At 36.4% G+C, this 23727-nt stretch overlaps 1 protein-coding gene across 1 annotated transcript; it reads left to right on the top strand.

Annotated features, from left to right (window-relative positions):
* Positions 1 to 9415: 9415 nt before the first annotated feature.
* On the top strand, positions 9416 to 23389 carry LOC118253013 (serine/Arginine-related protein 53-like). Its single transcript, XM_050716970.1, has 6 exons — positions 9416 to 9524; positions 15772 to 15927; positions 17251 to 17376; positions 21157 to 21326; positions 22113 to 22185; positions 23017 to 23389. The coding sequence occupies exons 2-6, from the start codon at positions 15800 to 15802 to the stop codon at positions 23033 to 23035; spliced, it is 516 nt and encodes a 171-aa protein (XP_050572927.1). The 5' UTR covers positions 9416 to 9524; positions 15772 to 15799; the 3' UTR covers positions 23036 to 23389.
* Positions 23390 to 23727: the final 338 nt, after the last annotated feature.

Genomic DNA, 23727 nt, shown 5'->3' with positions numbered 1-23727 from the left:
AACAGTTTGGGTAAATTGGATGTTAAGGTTTATACAGGTAACAGTTTGGGTAAATTGGATGTTAAGGTTTATACAGGTAACAGTTTGGGTATAGCCAACTGTCTTTTACAAGCAGATCAAAGTACTTATCACCCATAAAGCATTTCTGACAAGATAAAATATGAGAGATGAGCAGAATAATATGTATTAGAAACCTATCAGACATGCTATTAGGTAAATCATGCCTTGTATACAAAAATTATACTGTACTACACATGCAGAACACCTATCTGTACATCAAGTAACTGCTCTGAAGAAGTCAAATACACTGTGTGCTGCAGGGAGTATATAAAGCCTTGTCTACCCCGGCACCAGCATTGTCCCCCTCTCCTATTTTTGTCAGGTATTATCTGCACCAGTAGATTCTGAGATGCTTTCTCTCTTCAATTGCTTTAACGGTCACTTAAGACCATTCGCTCTGACAAAAAATGAAACTCTGCAGGCCTTCTTTTGGCAGGGACAGTAGGGATGAGACTTTGCCTACGTAAATCACATTTACCAAAACTTTGCTGGAAGTAGTGATTTGGCAGCTTAGATTCTACCTCTGCAAGGCTTCTATAACTTGCTGCAGTTATCAACCGCTGTTAACAAAAAGATTAAGCAAATGTTCACCAGCAAGACACCGAACCTTGCCAGGTTTTGCTTGGCTGCAAAACAGATGGAGAACCCCGCTCCAGAGATGCTGCTTCCTTTTTTGCTCCCAGAGGCACCTAAGAACAACACTGCTTAAGTGGACAGGATTGGGAATAATCCGAAGTTTTGAATTAGAATTTTTGTAGACAAACAACGTTTTAAACCCCTAAAAAGTTGCAAAATGTGCTACAGGCCTGCTATACCACAGCCTACTACTACCAACGGTGATGTTTGTATTCAGAATTCAACTGATGCCAATAGCTGCATATCTGGAAGAGTCCTACAGTCCTCAAAATTAAAGGTTGCTCCCTACTGTAGGCCACAGAACCTTATGTTTGTGGCTGACTGATTGCAATTTCTCTTAACTACCCCTCATATGTGTTAGTTGGTATGCTTTTCTTGATACAATAGCATCCACCTGAATCATATATAAACATAAAATCATACACAAAGAGAGATGCTACCAAGCTACTGTTTACCCATCTCTTGAAAAAGCACAGACTTCACCAGCTACTAGTTACTGGAAGCTGATTAGCTTCAGGAACTGAGCTAGAGTTCCATGTTTTCTAAATGCTGCTCTGATGAAGGATTATTCATAACTGCATTACTGCTGTAATGCATCCAAGAATGGTGAGGAGTCATTTCTGAAAAGCTGTGCTGCTTCATTGCTCAAGCTCATTTTTCAGCCTTTTGTTCCTCTTGCTTGATTTCACTTTAAGGAAAAACAGAAAACCATATAAAAGAATGAATTCAGCTAGGGAAAAAGTAGATCTGACTATTTTTATGATCCAGCTGAAGTCAAAGAGCTTAAAACTACTACATACTCTACGGTGCCGAGTGCCCTTTACATGCAGCTAGTGGAATCAATTTTGTTCCAACTTATATACTCAGTATCAGCAATTCTTTTAAGAAATACTACATATCTTGAAAACCTGACAGAGGTCAAACAAAACTTTGTTCATTTAATGCATTTCTATACTGTGTGATAAGCAGGTTTTCAGCACCAATGTATGCTGTGTATAAACACACAAATAGCATGACTAGTTTTTATACAGTTATTTGGCAAGGACAAGCTCATGGGAATTATGCATCTCCCATGGAAATTCTCAACCCATTTTCATGCCTTATTATACTTTTCAGTCATTACTCCATTTCTGAGACACATTTTAAGCTACAAAAATCATTCCACTACATTAACTCTATGACACTGCATATCAATCTTTGTTTCCTGGACTCAGCATTGGATGGCCGTCTCCCCAAAAGGGAGATAAAATCGGTTGTGACATTTTTGGTAAACCTAAATACTTTTTTCTTCATTTTGTGAAATTTCCACTATAGCTTCCATTGACCAAACTGCAAAACTAATTTTACATCTCTCTTTCTATTGATTATACATATGTATTCTTGATTACAGTTACTTTTTGTTATTGGAGAATACTTTTGCAAATCAGTGTTTTTAAATGCATGTTTTTCTTTCTGGAACATGACTGAAAAAGCTTTTTTTTTTTTTTAAAAAAAAAAAAGCTTTTTCAGTCATGTTCCAGAAAGAAAAACATGCATTTAAAAACACTGATTTGCAAAGTATTCTCCAATAACAAAAAGTAACTGTAATCAAGAATACATATGTATAATCAATAGAAAGAGAGATGTAAAATTAGTTTTGCAGTTTGGTCAATGGAAGCTATAGTGGAAAATTTCACAAAATGAAGAAAAAAGTATTTAGGTTTACCAAAAATGTCACAACCGATTTTATCTCCCTTTTGGGGAGACGGCCATCCAATGCTGAGTCCAGGAAACAAAGATTGATATGCAGTGGTCATAGAGTTAATGTAGTGGAATGATTTTGTAGCTTAAAATGTGTCTCAGAAATGGAGTAATGACTGAAAAGTATAATAAGGCATGAAAATGGGTTGAGAATTTCCATGGGAGATGCATAATTCCCATGAGCTTGTCCTTGCCAAATACTGTATAAAAACTAGTCATGCTATTTGTGTGTTTATACACAGCATACATTGGTGCTGAAAACCTGCTTATCACACAGTATAGAAATGCATTAATGAACAAAGTTTTGTTTGACCTCTGTCAGGTTTTCAAGATATGTAGTATTTCTTAAAAGAATTGCTGATACTGAGTATATAAGTTGGAACAAAATTGATTCCACTAGCTGCATGTAAAGGGCACTCGGCACCGTAGAGTATGTAGTAGTTTTAAGCTCTTTGACTTCAGCTGGATCATAAAAATAGTCAGATCTACTTTTTCCCTAGCTGAATTCATTCTTTTATATGGTTTTCTGTTTTTCCTTAAAGTGAAATCAAGCAAGAGGAACAAAAGGCTGAAAAATGAGCTTGAGCAATGAAGCAGCACAGCTTTTCAGAAATGACTCCTCACCATTCTTGGATGCATTACAGCAGTAATGCAGTTATGAATAATCCTTCATCAGAGCAGCATTTAGAAAACATGGAACTCTAGCTCAGTTCCTGAAGCTAATCAGCTTCCAGTAACTAGTAGCTGGTGAAGTCTGTGCTTTTTCAAGAGATGGGTAAACAGTAGCTTGGTAGCATCTCTCTTTGTGTATGATTTTATGTTTATATATGATTCAGGTGGATGCTATTGTATCAAGAAAAGCATACCAACTAACACATATGAGGGGTAGTTAAGAGAAATTGCAATCAGTCAGCCACAAACATAAGGTTCTGTGGCCTACAGTAGGGAGCAACCTTTAATTTTGAGGACTGTAGGACTCTTCCAGATATGCAGCTATTGGCATCAGTTGAATTCTGAATACAAACATCACCGTTGGTAGTAGTAGGCTGTGGTATAGCAGGCCTGTAGCACATTTTGCAACTTTTTAGGGGTTTAAAACGTTGTTTGTCTACAAAAATTCTAATTCAAAACTTCGGATTATTCCCAATCCTGTCCACTTAAGCAGTGTTGTTCTTAGGTGCCTCTGGGAGCAAAAAGGAAGCAGCATCTCTGGAGCAGGGGTTCTCCATCTGTTTTGCAGCCAAGCAAAACCTGGCAAGGTTCGGTGTCTTGCTGGTGAACATTTGCTTAATCTTTTTGTTAACAGCGGTTGATAACTGCAGCAAGTTATAGAAGCCTTGCAGAGGTAGAATCTAAGCTGCCAAATCACTACTTCCAGCAAAGTTTTGGTAAATGTGATTTACGTAGGCAAAGTCTCATCCCTACTGTCCCTGCCAAAAGAAGGCCTGCAGAGTTTCATTTTTTGTCAGAGCGAATGGTCTTAAGTGACCGTTAAAGCAATTGAAGAGAGAAAGCATCTCAGAATCTACTGGTGCAGATAATACCTGACAAAAATAGGAGAGGGGGACAATGCTGGTGCCGGGGTAGACAAGGCTTTATATACTCCCTGCAGCACACAGTGTATTTGACTTCTTCAGAGCAGTTACTTGATGTACAGATAGGTGTTCTGCATGTGTAGTACAGTATAATTTTTGTATACAAGGCATGATTTACCTAATAGCATGTCTGATAGGTTTCTAATACATATTATTCTGCTCATCTCTCATATTTTATCTTGTCAGAAATGCTTTATGGGTGATAAGTACTTTGATCTGCTTGTAAAAGACAGTTGGCTATACCCAAACTGTTACCTGTATAAACCTTAACATCCAATTTACCCAAACTGTTACCTGTATAAACCTTAACATCCAATTTACCCAAACTGTTACCTGTATAAACCTTAACATCCAATTTAAACAAGGAGACAAATTCACCATTATAATGCTGCAAAACCAGGCAAGCACGTAACTTGAAAGTAACTGTTTTAATGGCTTGTCCCTAATGTCATCTGTCGTTGTGCCTCTGAATATAAAGATTCTATAGCACAAAGCAGTTCTTAACTTGTTTGGGCTCTTTCATCTTTTCTCTTTTGAAGACTTGTTTTTCATTTGTTTCTTTAGATGGCTTGTCCTTACTTTTGTCCTGTTCGTAACAGTATTCATTTTCTTGTGGACAGTAGTATGTTTATGGATGAAATAGAAGTTTGTAGTACAGGTTTAATAATAAGGTGCTATTCAATTTTTGCCAAGCATAACAGCGTTATCAACAACTGTAGGTTGTGTACATCTTTCACACTTTCTGCTGTAGTTGATCCTGCTGTATTAGCAATAGACGGTGGGTATTGCTGTATGGCTGTTTAGAGTAACAATCGCGTATAACATAATTTTATGTTTGCATCTTTTAAAAAATATTTGTTAATTTGTAAGCAAAACTTAACTGTCTAATGAATACCATATGCTAAGTATTTATAGGAAATAAAAAGCTTTCAAGTGTTTCAGGGTCATCCATTTCTGGGGGAAAAAAATAGAATATATGCATCATCATCTTCTATTTAGTATGGAACGATTGGGGGGGGTTGTTAGCTTGTTTGTTTCAAAACTTCCATTATCTTGCTTTTTCAAAAGGCCATACAAAAGACATAAAACCAAGTGCCACATACTAATGTGGCATTTGGGGCATAAGTGGTGGCTATCTTGCTGGCATTTGAAACTTCTTTTATTGCAAGAACCCTTCCATAAAAAATTACACGAGAGCTGTAATTCCTTATACTGCAATTACTTCAACGAATATTTAATGGAAAAAAGTTGAATACCAGGAACTGCCATCTTAAGAATTTAGATATGTGGGGGAGTTAAGAATGTTCTCTGCCTTGATTTTTGTTCTTCAAAGTACTCAGGGTATAAAGGCATACTTCTCTGTGCAGCAAACACATTCGCAACCACTAATTTCTTTGCAGTTGACCCTTCAAAATTGAAAATGCAAAATTCTGTTTTTGTTTTGTTTTTTTGTTTGTTTTTGTTTTTAAAGAAATTCTCATGGTCGCTGCAGTGTTAATAGTTGTAGCAGCAACTAAACAGTGATGAAACTGTTTGAGTACTGAGTATTTAATTTGTTCTAGAAGAACAAGTGTTTTTATCAATCACATTTAATCACTTTGGGGTAATTTTAATTTAGGGTTGGACTAACAGTCTTCTAAAGTTTTAACTGCTCACTCCGATGCACAGAGCAATGGTACATTTTTATTGCTAGGAGACAGTTGCTTTCTAGTTCTGTGTCAAAGAATATTTCAGCACAATCTTCGGGGAACCTGCAGCAAAAAAGGTGCAGTGGTAGAGAAAAGTTTGAAGCAATTTAGATTTTATAAAATTTAATTTTTAATGAAATAAAATAATTGTTGATTAACTCTTCACAGTTCTAATTCTTAACTCTTTCCAACTTTGATCCAACACAAGATTGAAATTAATGCAAAAGTCAGCTTTTCAGGGTAGAAAAAAATATTAACTAATCGTGAAAGTGTTAGTTACATTATAAATAATGTTCTTTCACAGTTAAGTTCATTTGTACCAGGAACAATGCCAGTGTTTTGTTCTGTTTTAATAAGCACTTTCTGGTTTACTTCTAATCTTCATTTTGAACTTTGATTAAGTAATGTAACCCATGAAAAACTAATGTGTGTCCTGGTCTTCTGAATACTGCAAATAAGCAAACGTCTGGTAATGAGCTGAAGTACTCGTTCTCAATAGTTTTCTATCCTTCCTGATAGAAAGCTCTTTCCTAACCCATCTCTCTTAAACGAGAGTGTTTCAATAATCTTTGTTTTCTGAAGAAGTACCTTTGAAACGTTTCTTGTAGCCAGTGTTTACTGTAGGAAGCGTTCTTTTAGCAGGATTTCCTTCAGCCGTCCACAGAAAACACAGAAGAATAACTCTAATTGTCTGACACTGTAATATTTAGTAGGGCTGAAAGAATATTCTGTTAACCTAAGGGAACAAAGAAGTGAGGTTCAGTGAATGCTGTCTGAAAGTTTGCAATCTAATTTCCTGTGAGAGTTCTCAAAAAACTTAATCTCCCTTCCCTTGAGATGCATAATAAAATTAATCAGGTAACCAGCTTGTTGCCATGCTTTCTGAAACAGCATTCTGCTGACCTGCAGGTTTGCAAAGTCTGGTCAGTAAAAAAAAAAAAGTGTTTCTGCCTTTTGGAAACACTTAATAATCTCCCATTGTCCGCACTTGCTTTGATTTTTATTTATTGATTTGCTTCACTCTTGACTCCAGTTTCTTGCCTCTACTACCTTAGTTTGCCTGGATCAGTTTTCCCTAGTAAAACCCCAAGTCACTGACAGCTTTTCTGTTTGCCTGACACAAGACAGTTTTGGTTTATTTTGTTTTGTTTTCAAATTCAGCGGCATTATTTAACTTTTCTGCCTGTCCTGGCAACTTGCTGGCATTATGTTCCTTTACAGAGCTCTGCCTTCAGCTCTGAGGATGTTTCAAGCCGTTTTGCTGGTGGCTTTTTTCTTGAAAGTACAGTTGCCACTGCAGGAATCGGCATGTTTGTGACACCTCCTCTGAGCACCCGGTCCCAGCGGTGTGTTGTGTCAGTTTGGCTGGGTAGGTGGCTTCCCTCTCTGCGCTCGCTCTTGTCTTGCACTCAGGACCTACATATTCACTTGGGGGTTGGTGAAGTTACTTCTGTATGATCTCTGCCAGAGCTTTCCAAACATGCTTCATTAGTAAGCTGGAGCTGTTGTGTCTGAATCTCCATCCAGCCAGGCTGCAGTACACTTCGCAGAGGGTTCTGGACAGCTCTGCCACTCGTACTGTAAGCATCCTGAAAGTCAAGGAGAGATTACAGTTTTGGCAGCCAGTGCTTGTGGTGAGTATGGAGGGATGCTTAGCAGTGCGGGGTTCCTCATTCTGATTGCTGAGAGAATCCCTGCGTGTGCACTAAAAGTACCTGTGTCAATCAGTTATTAGCTTCCTTTTGGCTAACGGTATGAGAGCTTGTGTTCTGTGCAGCCAAATGAACTTGAGCACTGAAAAATGTTGTTTTCTCTTCCTTCTCTTGTTTTCCTCTTAACTCTACTTTGCCTACAGCTCTTTTGTTTCAAGCTATTAGAGTTATCTACTTCAAGGCAAACTGGTCTATTACATATTCAGTAGAGTTCAAAGAGACTAAGGTACTGTATAAAGACATGAATAACATTGTCAAGGAACAAAAATAGGCTGCAGTAGTCTCTTAGGAAACCCTTGAGTTTGGAGATGAGGTGTCTGGAATTGCGTGTGGATTGTGAAGTTAGGGAAATTGGAAATAGGCCACACGTAAACCAGTCACTCAAATGAAAATGGTATAAAATGTTTATAATCCTTGAAGCAAACTACTTCAGGACTGCTTTATTGCTATTTTTGTAAATATTGTGATAACAGTTATCAGTTAAAGCTCACAAAAGAAACATTGCTGTAATGTGAAGCAAAGCCGAATTTCCGAGTATTCACATGTAGTCAATTATTGCCTTGACCTATTCACAGTAGAAGAAGGCAGAGAGAGAGGAGAAGATCACCTGCTTCTAATTTGGTTATTTGGGATTTTAATGGATTAGTTTCTATTCTGATCACGGTAAGCATCCTTGTATCAAATGGTGAAAGTGTCAGACCAGGTGGAGCAGAAATTATGACAGGGAAACTGATTTCTCCAGTTGCCTTGAAATGGCAGCTAGGGGAATGACAGACTTTGAAATGAGGAGCCTATCTACAGTGCCTGACTTGAATTGTTCTGAGCAAGGTGTTGACCAGAATTCTCTCAGGTACAAGCTGGTAATTTGAAAATTTCTCGGAGTGTGGTATGTTTTGCTTAATTCACTCAATTGTAGTCAGAATTACTCACTGAACATGAGTTGAGCAAGGGCCTGCTCTATCATTAGGATTAATAACTTTTGTCATTTTTTCCAGCCCTTTACATGCAAACGACTTATTTCGTAAAGTACAGAAATAATTTGTATCAGCGCTATTTCATTTTGCTGTTTTACTTGAGGTTCTAATCTAAATAGCACAGTTCAAGGAAGAAAGTGACTTGAAAACTTAATCTTGAATATCAGTAAGTCCTGATGGTATTTTTCTGGTTTATACATTTTTAAACAAAAGGATAAATACATGAAAAGTTATCTGGTAGTAGACTTTTTTTTTTAGAACACATTTTTTCTATAAACTAAAGATGAAACCTCAGGAGTATACCTAGTTAAGCTGAGAGTCTTAACGTGTATCCCGACTTGCATATATACCTTTGGGGGACTGTATAGGCCTCTATTGAATAATGTTAGATTTGTGTTTTTGAAGATGTGACCCTGACTTACGCGCGCTTTACATAATACTAATGCAGCACTGTGAGGATTTAAAGCAGTCGTGGGAGGTTAGATTGTTATTGATTTAACAACTGTTTTCTTAAGATGGATGTATTTCTCATACTTTCTTGAGTCAAAAATGTAAGATGATTGTTAGTTATTATCTTCCTTGCTGTTGTACTTGTTATCCAGCATTTCGACAATATATACATATATAGATATATATAGGCAAGATTAGTGAGTAGGATATCTTAAGTTTCTTTGCCAGAACTGTGTATTTACATGGCATGCATAACAGTAGATGTAACCCCCTGTTTAGTATAAAAAGCTATAAAGATCTAGAGATGTTTATGTATTGTCTACACACATAGGACTTTCTCAAATTAAACATTTTTATGCAATTTTCAAAACTGAATGATGATGTTCTTTGTTTACCTTTGATTTCAGAGTGTCAGTAGTATACCATGTCCTGTGACTGCAGTCAGAACTTTACCTACCTTAGAAGTTAAACAAGCAGAAAGGCCTTCAAGCAAAAGCAAGGATCCTCCTAGGGATGAAGAAAAAAAAAAAAAGAAAAAAACACAAGAAAATCTCGGACAAGATCTCGATCACCTTTCAAGTATCATTCTTCATCTAAGTCCAGATCTAGATCACATTCAAAAGCAAAGCACTCACTTCCCACTGCCTATAGAACTGTCAGGCATTCAAGGTGGGTTTGGAAACCAACCATATTCTCTAGAGTTCTGTGTGAGCTAATACTGGAAATGTTTTTGCACTTCTCTAATTACATAGGGATATAGTCACCCTGAAGACAGTGAGAAAATATCAAATATGGAAAATCTCTGAAAATATTTTTGATGAAATAGTTGTTAATTTCTAAATACATAGTGCAGAATTTACACCAGCAAATTTCACTCTGGTCTGTGAAATACCTGGTGATACTATGTAGGAGTGTGATTATAACAAGAAGAGGAGTTTGTGGCTATTGCTCTGGTATAGTAGCAATATTAAACATGAAATAGAGAACTAGCTGGTTGAACAGCAAAGCTCAGAAGGAAAGCAAGCAGTTGGGTAGCATGTGAAAAGATGTGATGGATGAATGGCAGGAGAGAGATGACAGGAATCAAAGAAGGTTGAAAGCAGAGTTGTTGTGGAACAGAGACCATAGAAAAATGTAGCCCACTGCAGTTGGGCTAAATTTGACCATTAATGAGATTAAATGCATTATGTTAATTATCTGGCTATATATATTATGTTATATTAATACTATTAATTACATCTAAGACATTTGGGTCTAGGAACCTTTAAAGATTGCTGTCTGTAAACTTCTGTTGTATCTTAATTTCCTTTTGCAGAGCAGTTGCTGTGATCAGTCAGAAGGGCATGTTCCCGGGTTGTAGTCTCTGGATCATGCTACAGAATATCCAAACAGTATTTCAGTAACTTGTAGCTCAAATGAATTATGCCTATAAATACTACCATAGCTGTATATGTATCTGATGCACGCAGAATTATGTATTACCTCTGTGGACATGCCAATGATTTAAATGCTTCTTCTATAGAAACAGCTGGTTCAGCTGTTTCTCAGTTTTTTTCTAGCTGTTGATGGTGATGTGACAAAACTTCAAATACATTTAACAAAGTGTCTAACTATGCTAATATATGTGTTAACGCTTTAAAACTTGATATTTTATACTAGTTTTCTTAGGTTAAATACAATACTTCACTGAAGACATCTCTGCTGCTCAGAGATGAAAGAAATGAAATGAACATAACTTGATTTGGGTTTAAACGATCGGTCTGGCACAATGCTTATTTGACTGCTTTTGACAAACAGGTGGTCATGATACTTTGTATGTTATTAGATGCATTCCAAAATATTCTGGTACCATTCTTTTTTTTGCACATACCGGTGTATAAAGGGAATGATGCTGAATGAAGCTTTCATTGTTTAGTGAAGTGAATATGTGTCTCCTCAAAGTGGAGGATATCTTGAGGAAAAGTCTTGTCAGGTGAATCACTGATCTTTTCAGCTCCCTGCCAAGCTGTATCTTCACTTGGAACTCCCATGTCGGAACTCCCTTGTCTCTTCATCCAAGCTATGTCATGTATGTTCTTCTACTGTTTTATTGATAAATGGTGAAAACAAGGAGAATCATCAAAGTAATGATTAAAAAAATAATAATCTTTTCTGGTACCTTGAAAAAGAATCATCTAAGAAAATTCTTATTAGTACTTGAGTCTGCTACTCTGTAGGTTAAGGATAATCCTGCATCTTGCATGAGCTTGCATCTGGCACTAACCAGATTAATGACAATCAAGTCAGATGTATATTGAGATGTCTTCAGCGACTTCATGGTGATCTGAAGATATCTCCTTCTTTATCAAGGCTTGAATACTTTCACCAACTGATTTACATTTGGTTCTGGTAGTGGAAAGACCGAACTACTCTATTATGAAGTCCAACGCACATATCACGGACAGTCTTATTTTTTAGTGGAATTTTTTTCTTGATTGGCCAGAATTCAGTTGGTGGACATACTACACAAAAGTCACTAAAAATAGTTAATCCGATGGAGCTAATCGTTGTGTGCCCTGTAGAATATGCTGCCGGGCGCAAATCAATTAATAGATGCATACTAGCCCTGGCATAATGGATGACACCTAATTAAATCTGGATAGATTTTTCCTAGATCAGCTGTTTGAATTGTTCACCTGAGAGGTCCAGTAAGCTTGATGCTGGCTGGCTGAATTTTAAAATTGTTTCAGAACTGCACCACATCTTGCATTGAGAACATTTTGCACATCTTAAAATTTGACTAGTGTTAAAGCTGAACAGGAAAGGGCTCTCATTCATCTTGTTTTCTGATCTGAGAATGCCAGTTCCAACAAAGGTCTCTGGAGGGTCTCCCATGCAGGAAACCATTGTTTCTGGGAACTTAAGGCAGTATCATCAGTGCTGAGTTGTTGCCCTTTCACTTTGAGGTTTCTGCAGGTCGTATGAGAAACCTTTTGACAGAAGACCTGTTATATGTCTAAATTTACCTTACTATCTACAGCATTCTCAGTGTGACTAAATCTAAACTTGTGCTTGAGGTCTTCCTGTAATTAATAGTAATTAATACCTTCTTCCTGCATATTATACTAAATATAGTGACTGTTGGTTTACTTTAATGGAAGAGTATTTTATCACTTACAGTTTTTCTTATATACTAGTAAGGAGTAGTCTGGTGGGAGTACAGTAAAAAATTTGAAATGGAAAAAAATATATATAGTCAGTCAAGACAGCAAGTCTTATGCAGGATGGATTGAATGAATCCTCAGCTGGAAGACAAATTCCAGTGTTGCAAATAAGATGTATAAAGATAATTTTGAGATGGGAGGTGGAGTACTGTGTCCAGCTTCGACCATGACACTTCAGAAGGATATTGACCAGCTAGAGGAAGATTGGAGTGAATCAGCAAAAATTTTCATAAACTAAAAAAAAAAAAAAAGGTGGGGTGGTGAGGAGATTTAGAATTATGACTTTGGAAAAACTGGAGGAAAATTAAATGAGTCATCACGTATGCCAGAAAGGTGGGAATAGAACATTCTTCTTCAGTCCCTGGGGTTAGGATGAGAAGTAATGGATTTAAATTAATGGAAGAGAGACTAGAAAGCTTTTTATAGTTTCAGTGGTTAATACAGCTTGTGAAAGCGCCATCATGGGAAATTTCTGTGTTAAGAATGATGGTTTAGAGAGTATTGAATAGTCTGATTTCTTTAAGTCTTCTCTAGCTCTGTATTTCTAATTAGGTCCTTGAAAAATTAACCCCATGGTCTCACATTGTACAAGAAATGATGGCGATAGTTAACCAGGCTTTACTGAAAGTGTTTGATAATCCTTAAAGTACTCAGTTTGTTTACAAAATCAAAGTTCTTGCCCCTGAAACTGGAAAGGTTGTAAAATAATTAAGTAATCAAGAGTGGGAGGCTGATTCATAACCCATTCAGATACTGACGTGTTTTGTCTCTCAAATGTTAAGGTAAAAATAATGCCTTGTCTTAGTACTTTCCCCAAGAGAAGCAAATGTTGGTGCCTAGCTAGAAGAGATACAACTTTTCTTAATTTTCAACACTAAATATATAAATATAATTTCCATTTGTTGCCTTGCCTTGTTCAAAACATGGCACCTTTCACGTCTCTTATGTCTTTAGTTTTCCCAGTGCTTGATGCAAAATGTGTAACTTTTCTAGATTCCTAAAACACTGGATGTTACAGTGTACTGCTGAATAAGTAGTTATGTAAAGAGTCATCACCACCTGGGATAAAGCTGTGAACTATTTGCAGCGGTTACTGTGTTCATCTTTTATTAATTGGATGGTGCCTAGAGGATAGTCTTTATTGTCTGGTTATTGATGCTAAATTATATGGGAACATTCCTATTTTGAGTAACTTTGCTTTATTTGAATGTCTCAATCTAATGTAGTGTGTTGGAGATTTTGTTGCCTTATTCCATCCTGGACTAGATGTATATGCTAACCTGCAGACCACAATATAGAGCAATTATTGGTGCAGTAGACTGAAAAAAAAAAAAGCTGGAATTTTCTTTCTGTAGTGCTTACTGCTACAGATCACATTAATCAAAAAAGTGGAATAACAAAGAGGATCTTTTTGTAGTAATTTAATTCATAACTTTCCTAGAGAGTAGTTTGTTGGGCTTGAGGGGTCTGTACAGTGAAAAAATGTGTTTTAGATTTGAAGCTGTTTAAACTGTTATATTTAAATTACCTGTGACAACCAAAAGAGAGATGCATATTCCACAATTTCTCATTAGACTATATTGCACTTGGATGATAACGAATAGTGAACTACCTCTAAGTTGTAATAATGACCACTCACCATGTGCCCTGTATTTGGGAACAGTCGTAAAAGTCTTAGATTTTGTGAGATTTCCATGCGGACACTCGATGAGCTTCTCTTTAATGCTTTGAGTAGTTACTATTTAATCATATAAGTTGTTTCAAAAAATAAGATTACAACAAACTATATACTGATTTTGGTTTCTAACAAGTTAATAGGGAATGAGATGTAGGAAGTGAAGTTAAAGATAACTTTACAGTAACTGTCTTTGCTGTCTTTGTTCAAGTGATGTTCAGCATTCTTGTCAAACTTTGTTTTTGGTTTTTCTTTGGTTTTGAATCAAAATTAGTTTTGGAAATCATGGAAATAATCATTGCAATATACTTCTATACTGTTTTATATCACTTGTTTATCATTTGGTTTTGCATTGTTAGAGGCATAACACTGCTTCATTTAAAAATAGGCGTTGGTAAGGTACAATTTTGTACAATTTGCATTTTTTTTTAGTATTTTCTAATGCAACTTCAGCAGTACTAAAGTTGAAAAAATATGTTCAAATAACAGCAAATTAATTCAAAGCATGCCTTGAATATTCATTATTCTGGGTAGCACAACCAAGCCTGTTTAACAGAAACAAGTTTAAAGAAAGTAGTTTTGCAAGGAACCCAGATACAGTGCTTTTATGGAGCCATGTGCTACACTACAAGAAATTTCTTTGCGTAAATGAATGCTATTTTCTGAACCAAAATTTGCCTGCCAGAGTTAGTCCCACAAAGCTCCTGGCCTAGTATGGCTTTAATTCTAGACCAACATGACAGGTTAAAGTTAAATTTAAGTCATAGAAACAGTAAACAATGTATAAAAACACTGTAAGATATTTTAGCATGGCTTGCTTTGGAGGTGTTAGTCCCAAAGAGATAACGACTTATTACACATCAGTAATTAAGGTCAAAGGTGAGGCATATCTGTTAAATCTGTCTTGGCAAAGAGCCTTTGGTATCTTTCGTCATCTCTAGTAAATGATTCATGGTGTCTTTCTTTTAATCAGCTTCAAAGCACCATAAAAAGTTAGATGTGAATTGCATCTGATAGTGCTGCTCTTTAAAGAAGTGTAAATTGTCAGTCCCTGGAGTTGTAGGTATGCTGTTCTAGCTGGGAAGTTTGATTTTGAAGCTGATGGACAGTAAGTGTAAGAAATGACCGTGTTCATCTGAATCTCTGTTTTCTACCAGTAGATCTTTTTAGCACATGATCTAAGCTAATGATGTCTTTGTATGTGTGAGTGTGGTTTGTGTATGAGAGGGGATGGAGAGGCGCTCATTAGGTATTGAATGATATGGTTCGATGACAGTTGGATGTTCATTTTGACCTAAAGCAGAGATGGAAAGTCTAAACTTCTGTTGGATATTGATCATTTTCCTTTATACTGTCTAGTAACAGAATAGCTAAGCCACATACTGAATTACCGAGTTAATGAGTAACAAACAATAGGTAGTAGTGGCATGCTTCATTAGTGGGTCACTTTTCAATAAGTTTGGGAAGAATGCTTCAGAATGCTTGTGTGAGAGAGAGACTGACTTTTTGCCTCAACTGCAGAAATTTGAGAGATTTGGAAGTAACTGCTCTTTGTTTGTTCCAAGTCAGTTTTCTTATTGCTGAGGTAGTGTCTTTTCACTTAGTTTTAATTCCTGTATGGTAATGAGACATGCCAAGCTTTGTAATCCTTTGAACTTTTGGGACCCTTCTAAACACAAGTTCTGTTGACTTGAAAGGAATAGAGTGTCTTAAAATAATAGTGTAATGAAAGTAATAATTGTTGTATCACAGTAAAACTGTTAAGCTGTTTGTAATTGTTGAAACTAATGGCCAAGTTCTTAACGTTTGGTGGTTGGAAGAATGTTGTAGAACCAAAAAACATCATATCTGGTTCATAAAAATGAAGCTAATGCTTTTTTCTTTCTGATTGTTTGGACTTTTTTTAGGCTGGTCCATATAGGCATGTTTCACTAAGGTTCAGCTTTTGGTTAAGGGACTGAGCCTTTTCAGGAGTCTAGTTAATACCAAAACTAGCACATTTTATTCTGAATGTGAAGTGTGTGCCTCCGTATCACAGACTCACAGCATCCACAGGGACACTGAGCATGGAACCGAGTCTGAGCAACTCATCAATGGCAGCAGCAACAGAGCGGGAAAGTTATCAGGCAGCTTCGACAACGAAAAGATTTGACTGCTGGCGCTCTTTTGAGGGAAATCCTGGTAAAATGTCAAGGTGTCTGACTGACCCCAAACTTTATGATCTGTTGTTTTTTTTTTTTTTTTCCTTTTTTAATCCTTCTGAAAGGCCTGGTAAAGATCAGATTTCTAAGTGACAAAGCAGTTAATTTGCAACCCTTAACTGCCATTGTGATTATTTTTTTCGTTTTCAGTTGATCGGTTCTGTTGTAGGTATAAGAGAAATGGCTCAGGAGCGTGTGTGTATATACTAAATATATGGTGCAAGTCTGCAGAAGATCAGTGATTTCACAAATGGCTTCTCTTTTAGTCACTGCAAAAGAACGAAAGAAAATGAATGTTTGGTATACCTGGAGTGACATACCTATAGCAAATAAATAAAGGCTTGAAAATAAACAAATAAAAATCAAATGATTAGAACTATACGCTTTAGTGGGAACAAAATTAACTGTTACTACCGTGAATTGGGTTAGATTTGGGGCTTAGGTTTTTTTCTTTCTTTTTTTCAAGCTGGGTCCCTGTCTTGTCCCCTTCTCAATCTCCTCCCTGTCTCCCTTCCATTCTTCAGGACTTTCCTCATTCAAATTATTTGGTTATTAAAAAATATTCAGGTTTTTATTTGCACATCACTTAATTGCAGATCACACAGAAAAAGAGTTAGGCTGTTAAGTTGATTTCTGATCTTAACTGGGCATGCTTTTTTTCATCTTGGTCTTTCTCTTTCTCTCTCTAGGAAAAATATTTCAAGTGAAAGTGCTAGTGCCAAACAATGCCGGTCGTGGGTTGTTGGTCACTTGCACAGGTGAAAATATTAACTGTGTTAGGATTATTCTGCAGCATCAGGGACAAATTTTCCTGGACTTGTCAGAGCTGGAGATGAACTGAAACAAAAACTTGCATTTATCTCTGTGATGCAGCAGTTCTAAAAACATTCCATTAATTTGAGAAGACAAGGTCAGGCCTGACAATTCCAGGCTTCAAGCCAAATTGGACTTCTGTGTACCATCATTAGTAAACTCTGTTGCCACAAAAGGTGACTGCACTGAAGTGGAACATTCATGCCTACTAATACAGACATTGATGTCAGTACACAATACTGAAAAAAAATTGCTTTTTTCCCCCCCACCCCCAGTGTTGGGAGTGAAAAGCAATGGATAACTACACCCTAAATGCGTTGGATGGGTTAGAAATTCATAAGCAACTGACAAGTCTTGGAGACTAAATACCCCATAATGATATAAAGAGAAGTGAATGGTGTTACATTTGTGTTTGGTGACAGCACAATTCCACCGAAACAAAAATAATTATACAAATAATATAAGTAACAAAAAGCAAACTTTTGGGTGTTTTTCCTGTTTAGGTCACGATCAAGGTCACCTAGGAGGAGGGCTCACACACCAGAAAGACGGAGAGAGGAAAGGAGTGTTCCAACAGCTTATCGCATCAGTAATAGTCCTGGAAACAGTAGGAAACGTGCACGATCCAAGTAAGTGTAAGAGGTTATCTTCCGGTATCAGAAGACTTTAAATGTTGCCTGAAGTGTTGTATACTCCCTGGATAAAACTTAAAGCTTTGGGTTTCTTTTCATCTGGGGCTTTATTTTATTAGACAAATACATCTGTGGAGGAAAAGAAAAACCAGAAGCACTGATTATCGTTCTTTGCACATTCTTGTATATGTTTGAACACTAAATGTTGAACCAAATCAATGAATGTTAATACAGTACTGTCTCCTAGCTGTAAAAGTTCAGATTTTATTTGGACTCTGAAGTCTTTGGTCTGTTTTTCATGTTCCACTTGTCCAGTCGATACGACCTCCACAGAGGCCATATACTGGTGTTAAGTTACTCATACCAGTATCTGAAAGTTGCTTGACCACTCACCGTATCTGCACAAATAAAGGGAAAATCCAGTTTAAAAAGTCTGTTTTATGTTCAACAGTTATTTTACTACCTGAGTGGAATGTGAAATCCAAAATAAGTGGTGCCTTTTTTGAGACCACCTTGCATATAGTCTACCTGAACTCCTATTGGCAAGATGGCATAACAACCATTATTTCATCTCGCTGGTGCAGAATAAAAACATCTGCAAAATGTGTGCCCAAAAGGCTTGAAATGTTTTGTCTCTAAGTTCAACATGGGAGGAAGTGAAAATTTTCATGCTAATTTTGTCATGTACAGCTGCAGTGTACACAAAACAAAGCACCTTAAGAGTTACTAAACTGAACATACAGACTCTTTCTCTGCATCAGTGAAGATTGTCTTTAATCTGTTTTTCCATATCTCCTGTAGAGTAGGAAACAAGGAGGTCACTTTCACTTTCATGATTTTTAAAATATTGGCATTGTTTCTTAGGATAACTTTCCATCTCTTAACAGCTTCTAGCTAATTGATGTATGGTATGTATAAATGAGAACTTTATCAGTATACTTCAACTGATTCAGTTTTTCATACTCAAAGTTGAGATAAAAATAGAGGTTTCTGTGGAATTCAGCATGCAAATTGGTTAAGCAGAAAAGATCCAATATATAGAAGCTTAGAATGTTTTTCTTCCTATAAATACTTGCAAGAATTGTTTCACAGCCCTGTGATGTTCTTTCATGCAGCGTTGGTGTGCCTGCTGCTTGACCGTTTGATATTTTAAGCTATAAATCATGTTGAAAATAATGCTATTCAAAGTGCTAAATTATGATTGGAGTTTTGAAATAAATGAGACTCCTCTTTAAACAATATTGTTTATATAGGTAGAACTTGAAAACTTTTGTTAGGCCTCAGACAAGAAAACAGAACACTACACAACAACATATGGCAGTAAAAGCAAAAAAGTAGACTGAAGAAAGAATATTGTAGATAAACATAGTTGAGGACATTTTACAGCTCTGACTGCAGAAAGCCTAGCTAGGACTGACATGTTAAATGTCAAGTAAAAATGTAGATAGATGCTGTGGTGCACCATTTTTCCTGATCTTCATTTATGGAGTAGGTTCTTCGCAGTGGGTGTAATGGAAGGAAGGTTTGGGTTCATGATCTTTTAAAAGCCACTTAGTTTACTTAGGCTTTCTGTGAGGAAGTAATGTATATTTTGCCTGATAGCCAAATGCAGATTTGAATCTTACATGGCAGCCGTCAGCTGAGTGCTTTTTGTAACCACAGCTAAACAAAGAATAGGCAGGCTTTGGAATCCTGTATCGTCAGAGGACTGAAAAGGACCCTAGACATAATAAATACTGCGTGTTTTAAACTGCTTAAGGCATTAATCTGATACCTGTGGTGATGCTAGCATTGCTTGTAAATTTGTAGGTACATTTCCAGAAGAAAATATGTAAGAACTAGGAAGCTATGCTTTGTCTTCTCTGTGAATTTAGTGGCTTACTGCTTAACAAAATAATGTTTATTTCAGAATAAATGTAACAATTGTTTTTTCTGCTTATCCTGTACCTTGGATGTCATCATAGTTACTTGAATAAGAATAATGTAAATCATCTTAATCTGTAATCATCTTAATCATTTTAATCTAACTCATCTGCAGTGAATTGCGTTCCACAGAGAATATGCATGGGTCTTTATGCTAGCTTTTGTGCGTAGAAAAAATATTGTAAAAATAAGCCTGGTTTTAGCATGTGGACCCTTCTAAAACTAGAAAATTGATAGACAATTTCATTCAGCATTTATAGTGTTTGTTCATTATAATCTGAGATTAAGAATACCGAAAAAGCCTACTCTAAAATATTCTAGCACCATGAATGTTTGCTGAGATTTTCAAGAGTTAAATATGAAATATATTCACTGCCTGATTACGTTATGTTTTAAGAAATTGAGCAATTACAGTACATAAGCAGCTAGTCAAGGAATAACCAACTTTGTAGAGGATTTTTATTTTCAAAATTATGGGAATGTTAGAGGCCAATAGAGCTGTTTTTGTGTGTTTTTTCCCTGCCATTTAATGATTATTTATGCAGGAAAAGAATAAGGCGCATTTTGTAATTTGTCTTGAATGCTGACTTCTATATAAAAAAAAAAAATCAGATAATCATATGATAAATTCTAAGCATTGTAATTATAGAATATTTACGTGTGTATTTATTATAGCATATTTGCCTTTAAAGTAGAAAATTTCACAAGAAAATGAAAATAAAGGGATCACAATGCGGTATTTAAAAGATGGGTCTAAGGTTTACAATGTTTTAAGGTGTGTCAGAAGCCTCAGAAACTTACTTCTGTTTAGACATCTAGCAGAGCATTTCTAGTTCTTTTTTGAACTGACCTTTTTAACCTTGTGAGCTCTAAAAATGGAAGGTGTGCCAGCACCCCAGCAGAGAAAGCTAGAGAGATGTGCCTGCAGTGGGTATTGCCTAAAAGCTAAGTTAGTAATTCTGATTACAGTAATATCAATACTGGTATGTAAATCTTAGACATAAATCCATAAACGAGTGTAAAGGCTTTGATAGTTTCATCTGTAGTATATTAGTAGTTGAATTCTCTTTGAGCTTAACACTTCATATAAGGCAACCTCTGTTTTCCGCCTTCTGTCAATAGTAAATACATCAGGTACCCTTAGTCATTTGTTCCATTCTCTTAGAAGCAAATGTTTGTATATAAAATTTCCAAGTCAGGAATGGTTAGCACTTCAAACGTCTTGCTAGGTGAAGGTTTGCTTGCATAGTATACAATAGCTTGTTTAGGGTTTTGAGCCTGCAGTATGTTGAGTTATGGAGTGGATTACTGTAGTAATTGTTTTTAAAAAGCAAGCAAACTGTGGATTTACCTTGTAGATTTTTTTCAAAGCTATAGTTACATGGTTTGCTCCTTCATGGGCTAAAAAAATACAGGGATATATAAATTATTCTATTTCTCATTATATGTTAGATGTAGGATGTTGTTTGAGAAGGAACTTCCCTCTAGGGAGGTTATTCTGCAGATCTTCAATTAAAGACTTTTCATGTCGTTCTTTAAAGTATCAAATACTGCTGCCTAATTCCTCAGTACCTGAGAAATAGTATTCCAAGTGACAGCCTCAGATACTAGTAGTTTTCCTATCATAATTTATTAAAAGGAGCTTCTGAGACATTGTTTTGCACAACCAGAGAAGTGCAGTATTGGGGTAAGAAATACAATATTGGGGTAAGACTCGAACGCTTGCTCAGTGTACATGGAAAAGTATCCTGTGGAAGAGCGCTACGTAATCCTTTAGAAGTGTGAAAAGTACCTTTCACTGAGCTAGTTTAATACTACTGTAACTATCCTTCAATAAAATATTTCTTCTCGCAGAAGTCCCCATGAAAAGAAGAAGAAGAGGCGGTCTAGGTCACGTACTAAGTCCAAAGCTAGGTCTCCTTCACCAGCTGTGTCACAGGCAAACCATCCACACACAAAAATTCTGTGCATTCAGCTAGTGTCTCTCCTGTGGAGAGCAGGGAATCCAGCCAGGAACGCTCCAGGTAATACATTTTCTTAGTAGGGTAATATTGCACTGCTTATGTTTGTTGACTGCGAATGTGTCTTTTGACCTAATTGGTATGGTGAGGAGCTCTGTATGTACGTATATTAAAAGTAGAAGATGCTGAGAGGATGGCACTTTGTACATCAGTCTAATGATAAGCTTGGATCTCCATTGCCTGATGGAGTTTTTATGTAATCCAGTGAAATTTTAGGATCAGATTTCAAAACCTGGAAAATATGTTAACACTACCTCTGCTACATTTACATTTAAGACAGGAAAGTACTGTACAAATTTAATTTGTCAAAGAAGTTTTCATGTTATGTATGAGATGAAATGTGATCCTTTGAATGTAGAGAACTGAAGGTTCTGCTCCTTGTTCAAGTATACCTTGACATACTCCTACAATAAAACTTACATGTAAAATTCTGCAGTGTGATTCTAAGTTAGAAAATGGTAACTCTCGCTAAATGGGGTAACTCTGAAGTAGAATTTTAACAGGGTGGTTTGAATTTCAGTGTGTTTGTGAGATTCACAGTTAAATTATTTCAACAGAATACAGTGCAGTCCTGTTCAAAATCCCTAGCCTGCTGTTGAGATTTGTTTTTGTCAGTTACACAGGAGTGAGTCTTCTGACCGTGACTTACCCTGACTTCTGGTTGAATGAGAGAACTGTTTATTAGTGTATGAGAGAATTGTACAATAAAGCCCAAAACTCTGATGGTGAGTGAAATTCATTTTGAAAATGTAAGCTATAAACTTTTAACACGGATTTTTACTTTTTTAGGGGAGTTTCTCAGGAAAAAGATGGCCAAATCTCTTCAGCGATCGTGTCTTCAGTGCAGAGTAAAATCACTCAGGTACAAATAAACAAATTCAAATTAGCGGCCTAATGGAGTGCGTCCATCATATTGTAATCTCCATTTAATACCTTGTACAATTCTGAGCTTCGCATATGATATAGAGACATGTTCATTGTCATTCTTAATTTGTTTGCTTATGAGAAAAACAATTTTGTTGCTTCCCTAGCAGCTTAATCTTTAGAGGGTTGACTAAACTTGAAATGAAAGTAGCTAAGTTCATTGCGATGCAGTGTATCCACTGTTAAGATATGAAAGTCCACATTATGCTAGAACAATACACGAACAGCAGGTATTACTGAGAGCCCGTCTTGCTATGTTGTGCTCTTAAGTTTCATGGAAGAAAGGACAGAGGAACAGCTTGGCAAAGGCTAAGTTTGTGGTGTTGACGAGAGAGGAAAAATATGTCCTCTTGCAAACTAAAGTAAGTGCTTGTTTTGCATTGAGCAACATCCACAACTTAGTCTTACCCTTGTTGCTGTTTATGTCTGTGAATTTTCGTTATGATTTTGTTGATATGTTCAAGTCTGCTGTGACTCATAGCATAACTATTTACAAATAGCCATGTCAGGTATATGCATTGATACAGTGTGCAGTAATTAAATGTTAACATGGTTTTAAGATACCCATCCTCTGTCAAAATAATTCCATTTCTTTTTTAAAAGCTACTGCCTGGTATCACAGGCCCAAGGCTAAATATCTGATGGTCATGAATCTATTTTATGTGACTGAAGCATAAACTAGCCCTTTCATGCAGGTTTTTTCAATCACATGCTTTAGCTCTGTTCAAGGCCTAGGCAAGTCTAATAATTTTTCTCTTATTTTCTACAGGATCTTATGGCCAAAGTGAGAGCAATGCTTGCAGCTTCCAAAAACATACAAACTAGTGCCTCCTGAGACCTGTTGAACTGACCATCAAGAAATTATGTGAAAAAGAACAATATAAAAACTGCCTCATCTCAAATGTACAGCTGAGCTTAGCTCACTTGGTTCACAACTCTCTTGTCTAATATTACCAGACCTTGAGGAGCTAAAACCTATCTTTCTGTACAGAACTGTCTCCTTGAAATTTCATTGAATTTTTTCAGCCAGAATATCTTTGGAAAGTTTTTGGTTTTTGTAAATTGATTTTTTGACTAATTCTTCAGTAACATTTTATGATCAGCAGTCTATATGTGTATATTTGTAAATACCATGTTTCTGTGATAAAAGTATTACACAATAATAAAGAACGGAACATCTTCATTAGCTACAGAGTTTTTGTGGAGTCCTTAATTGTTTGTGGTTGACTTCTGTTAGAAGTTTGTTTTCTTTTTCTTTAATACTTTCTGCTTCTTAAAATAACAACTGTCTAGCTACCTTAGGCTGAGAGATACTTTTCATCTCCTTCAGGCACAGAATAATCTAAGAATGCTTGTTTGCCTTGATGTTAGTAGTGGACAGTTTCTGGACAGGGGACATAATTTTCTGTCCATCATTCAGAAGGGACTGCGAGCCTCCATTTGAGTTGCTGACCTTTTGAAGTCAATAAAAGCCTCAATG

Source organism: Cygnus atratus, unplaced genomic scaffold (genome assembly GCF_013377495.2).
Source record: "Cygnus atratus isolate AKBS03 ecotype Queensland, Australia unplaced genomic scaffold, CAtr_DNAZoo_HiC_assembly HiC_scaffold_67, whole genome shotgun sequence".
In the NCBI taxonomy this organism is placed as follows: Eukaryota; Metazoa; Chordata; class Aves; order Anseriformes; family Anatidae; genus Cygnus; species Cygnus atratus.
This window is presented reverse-complemented; position numbering and strand designations above follow the sequence as displayed.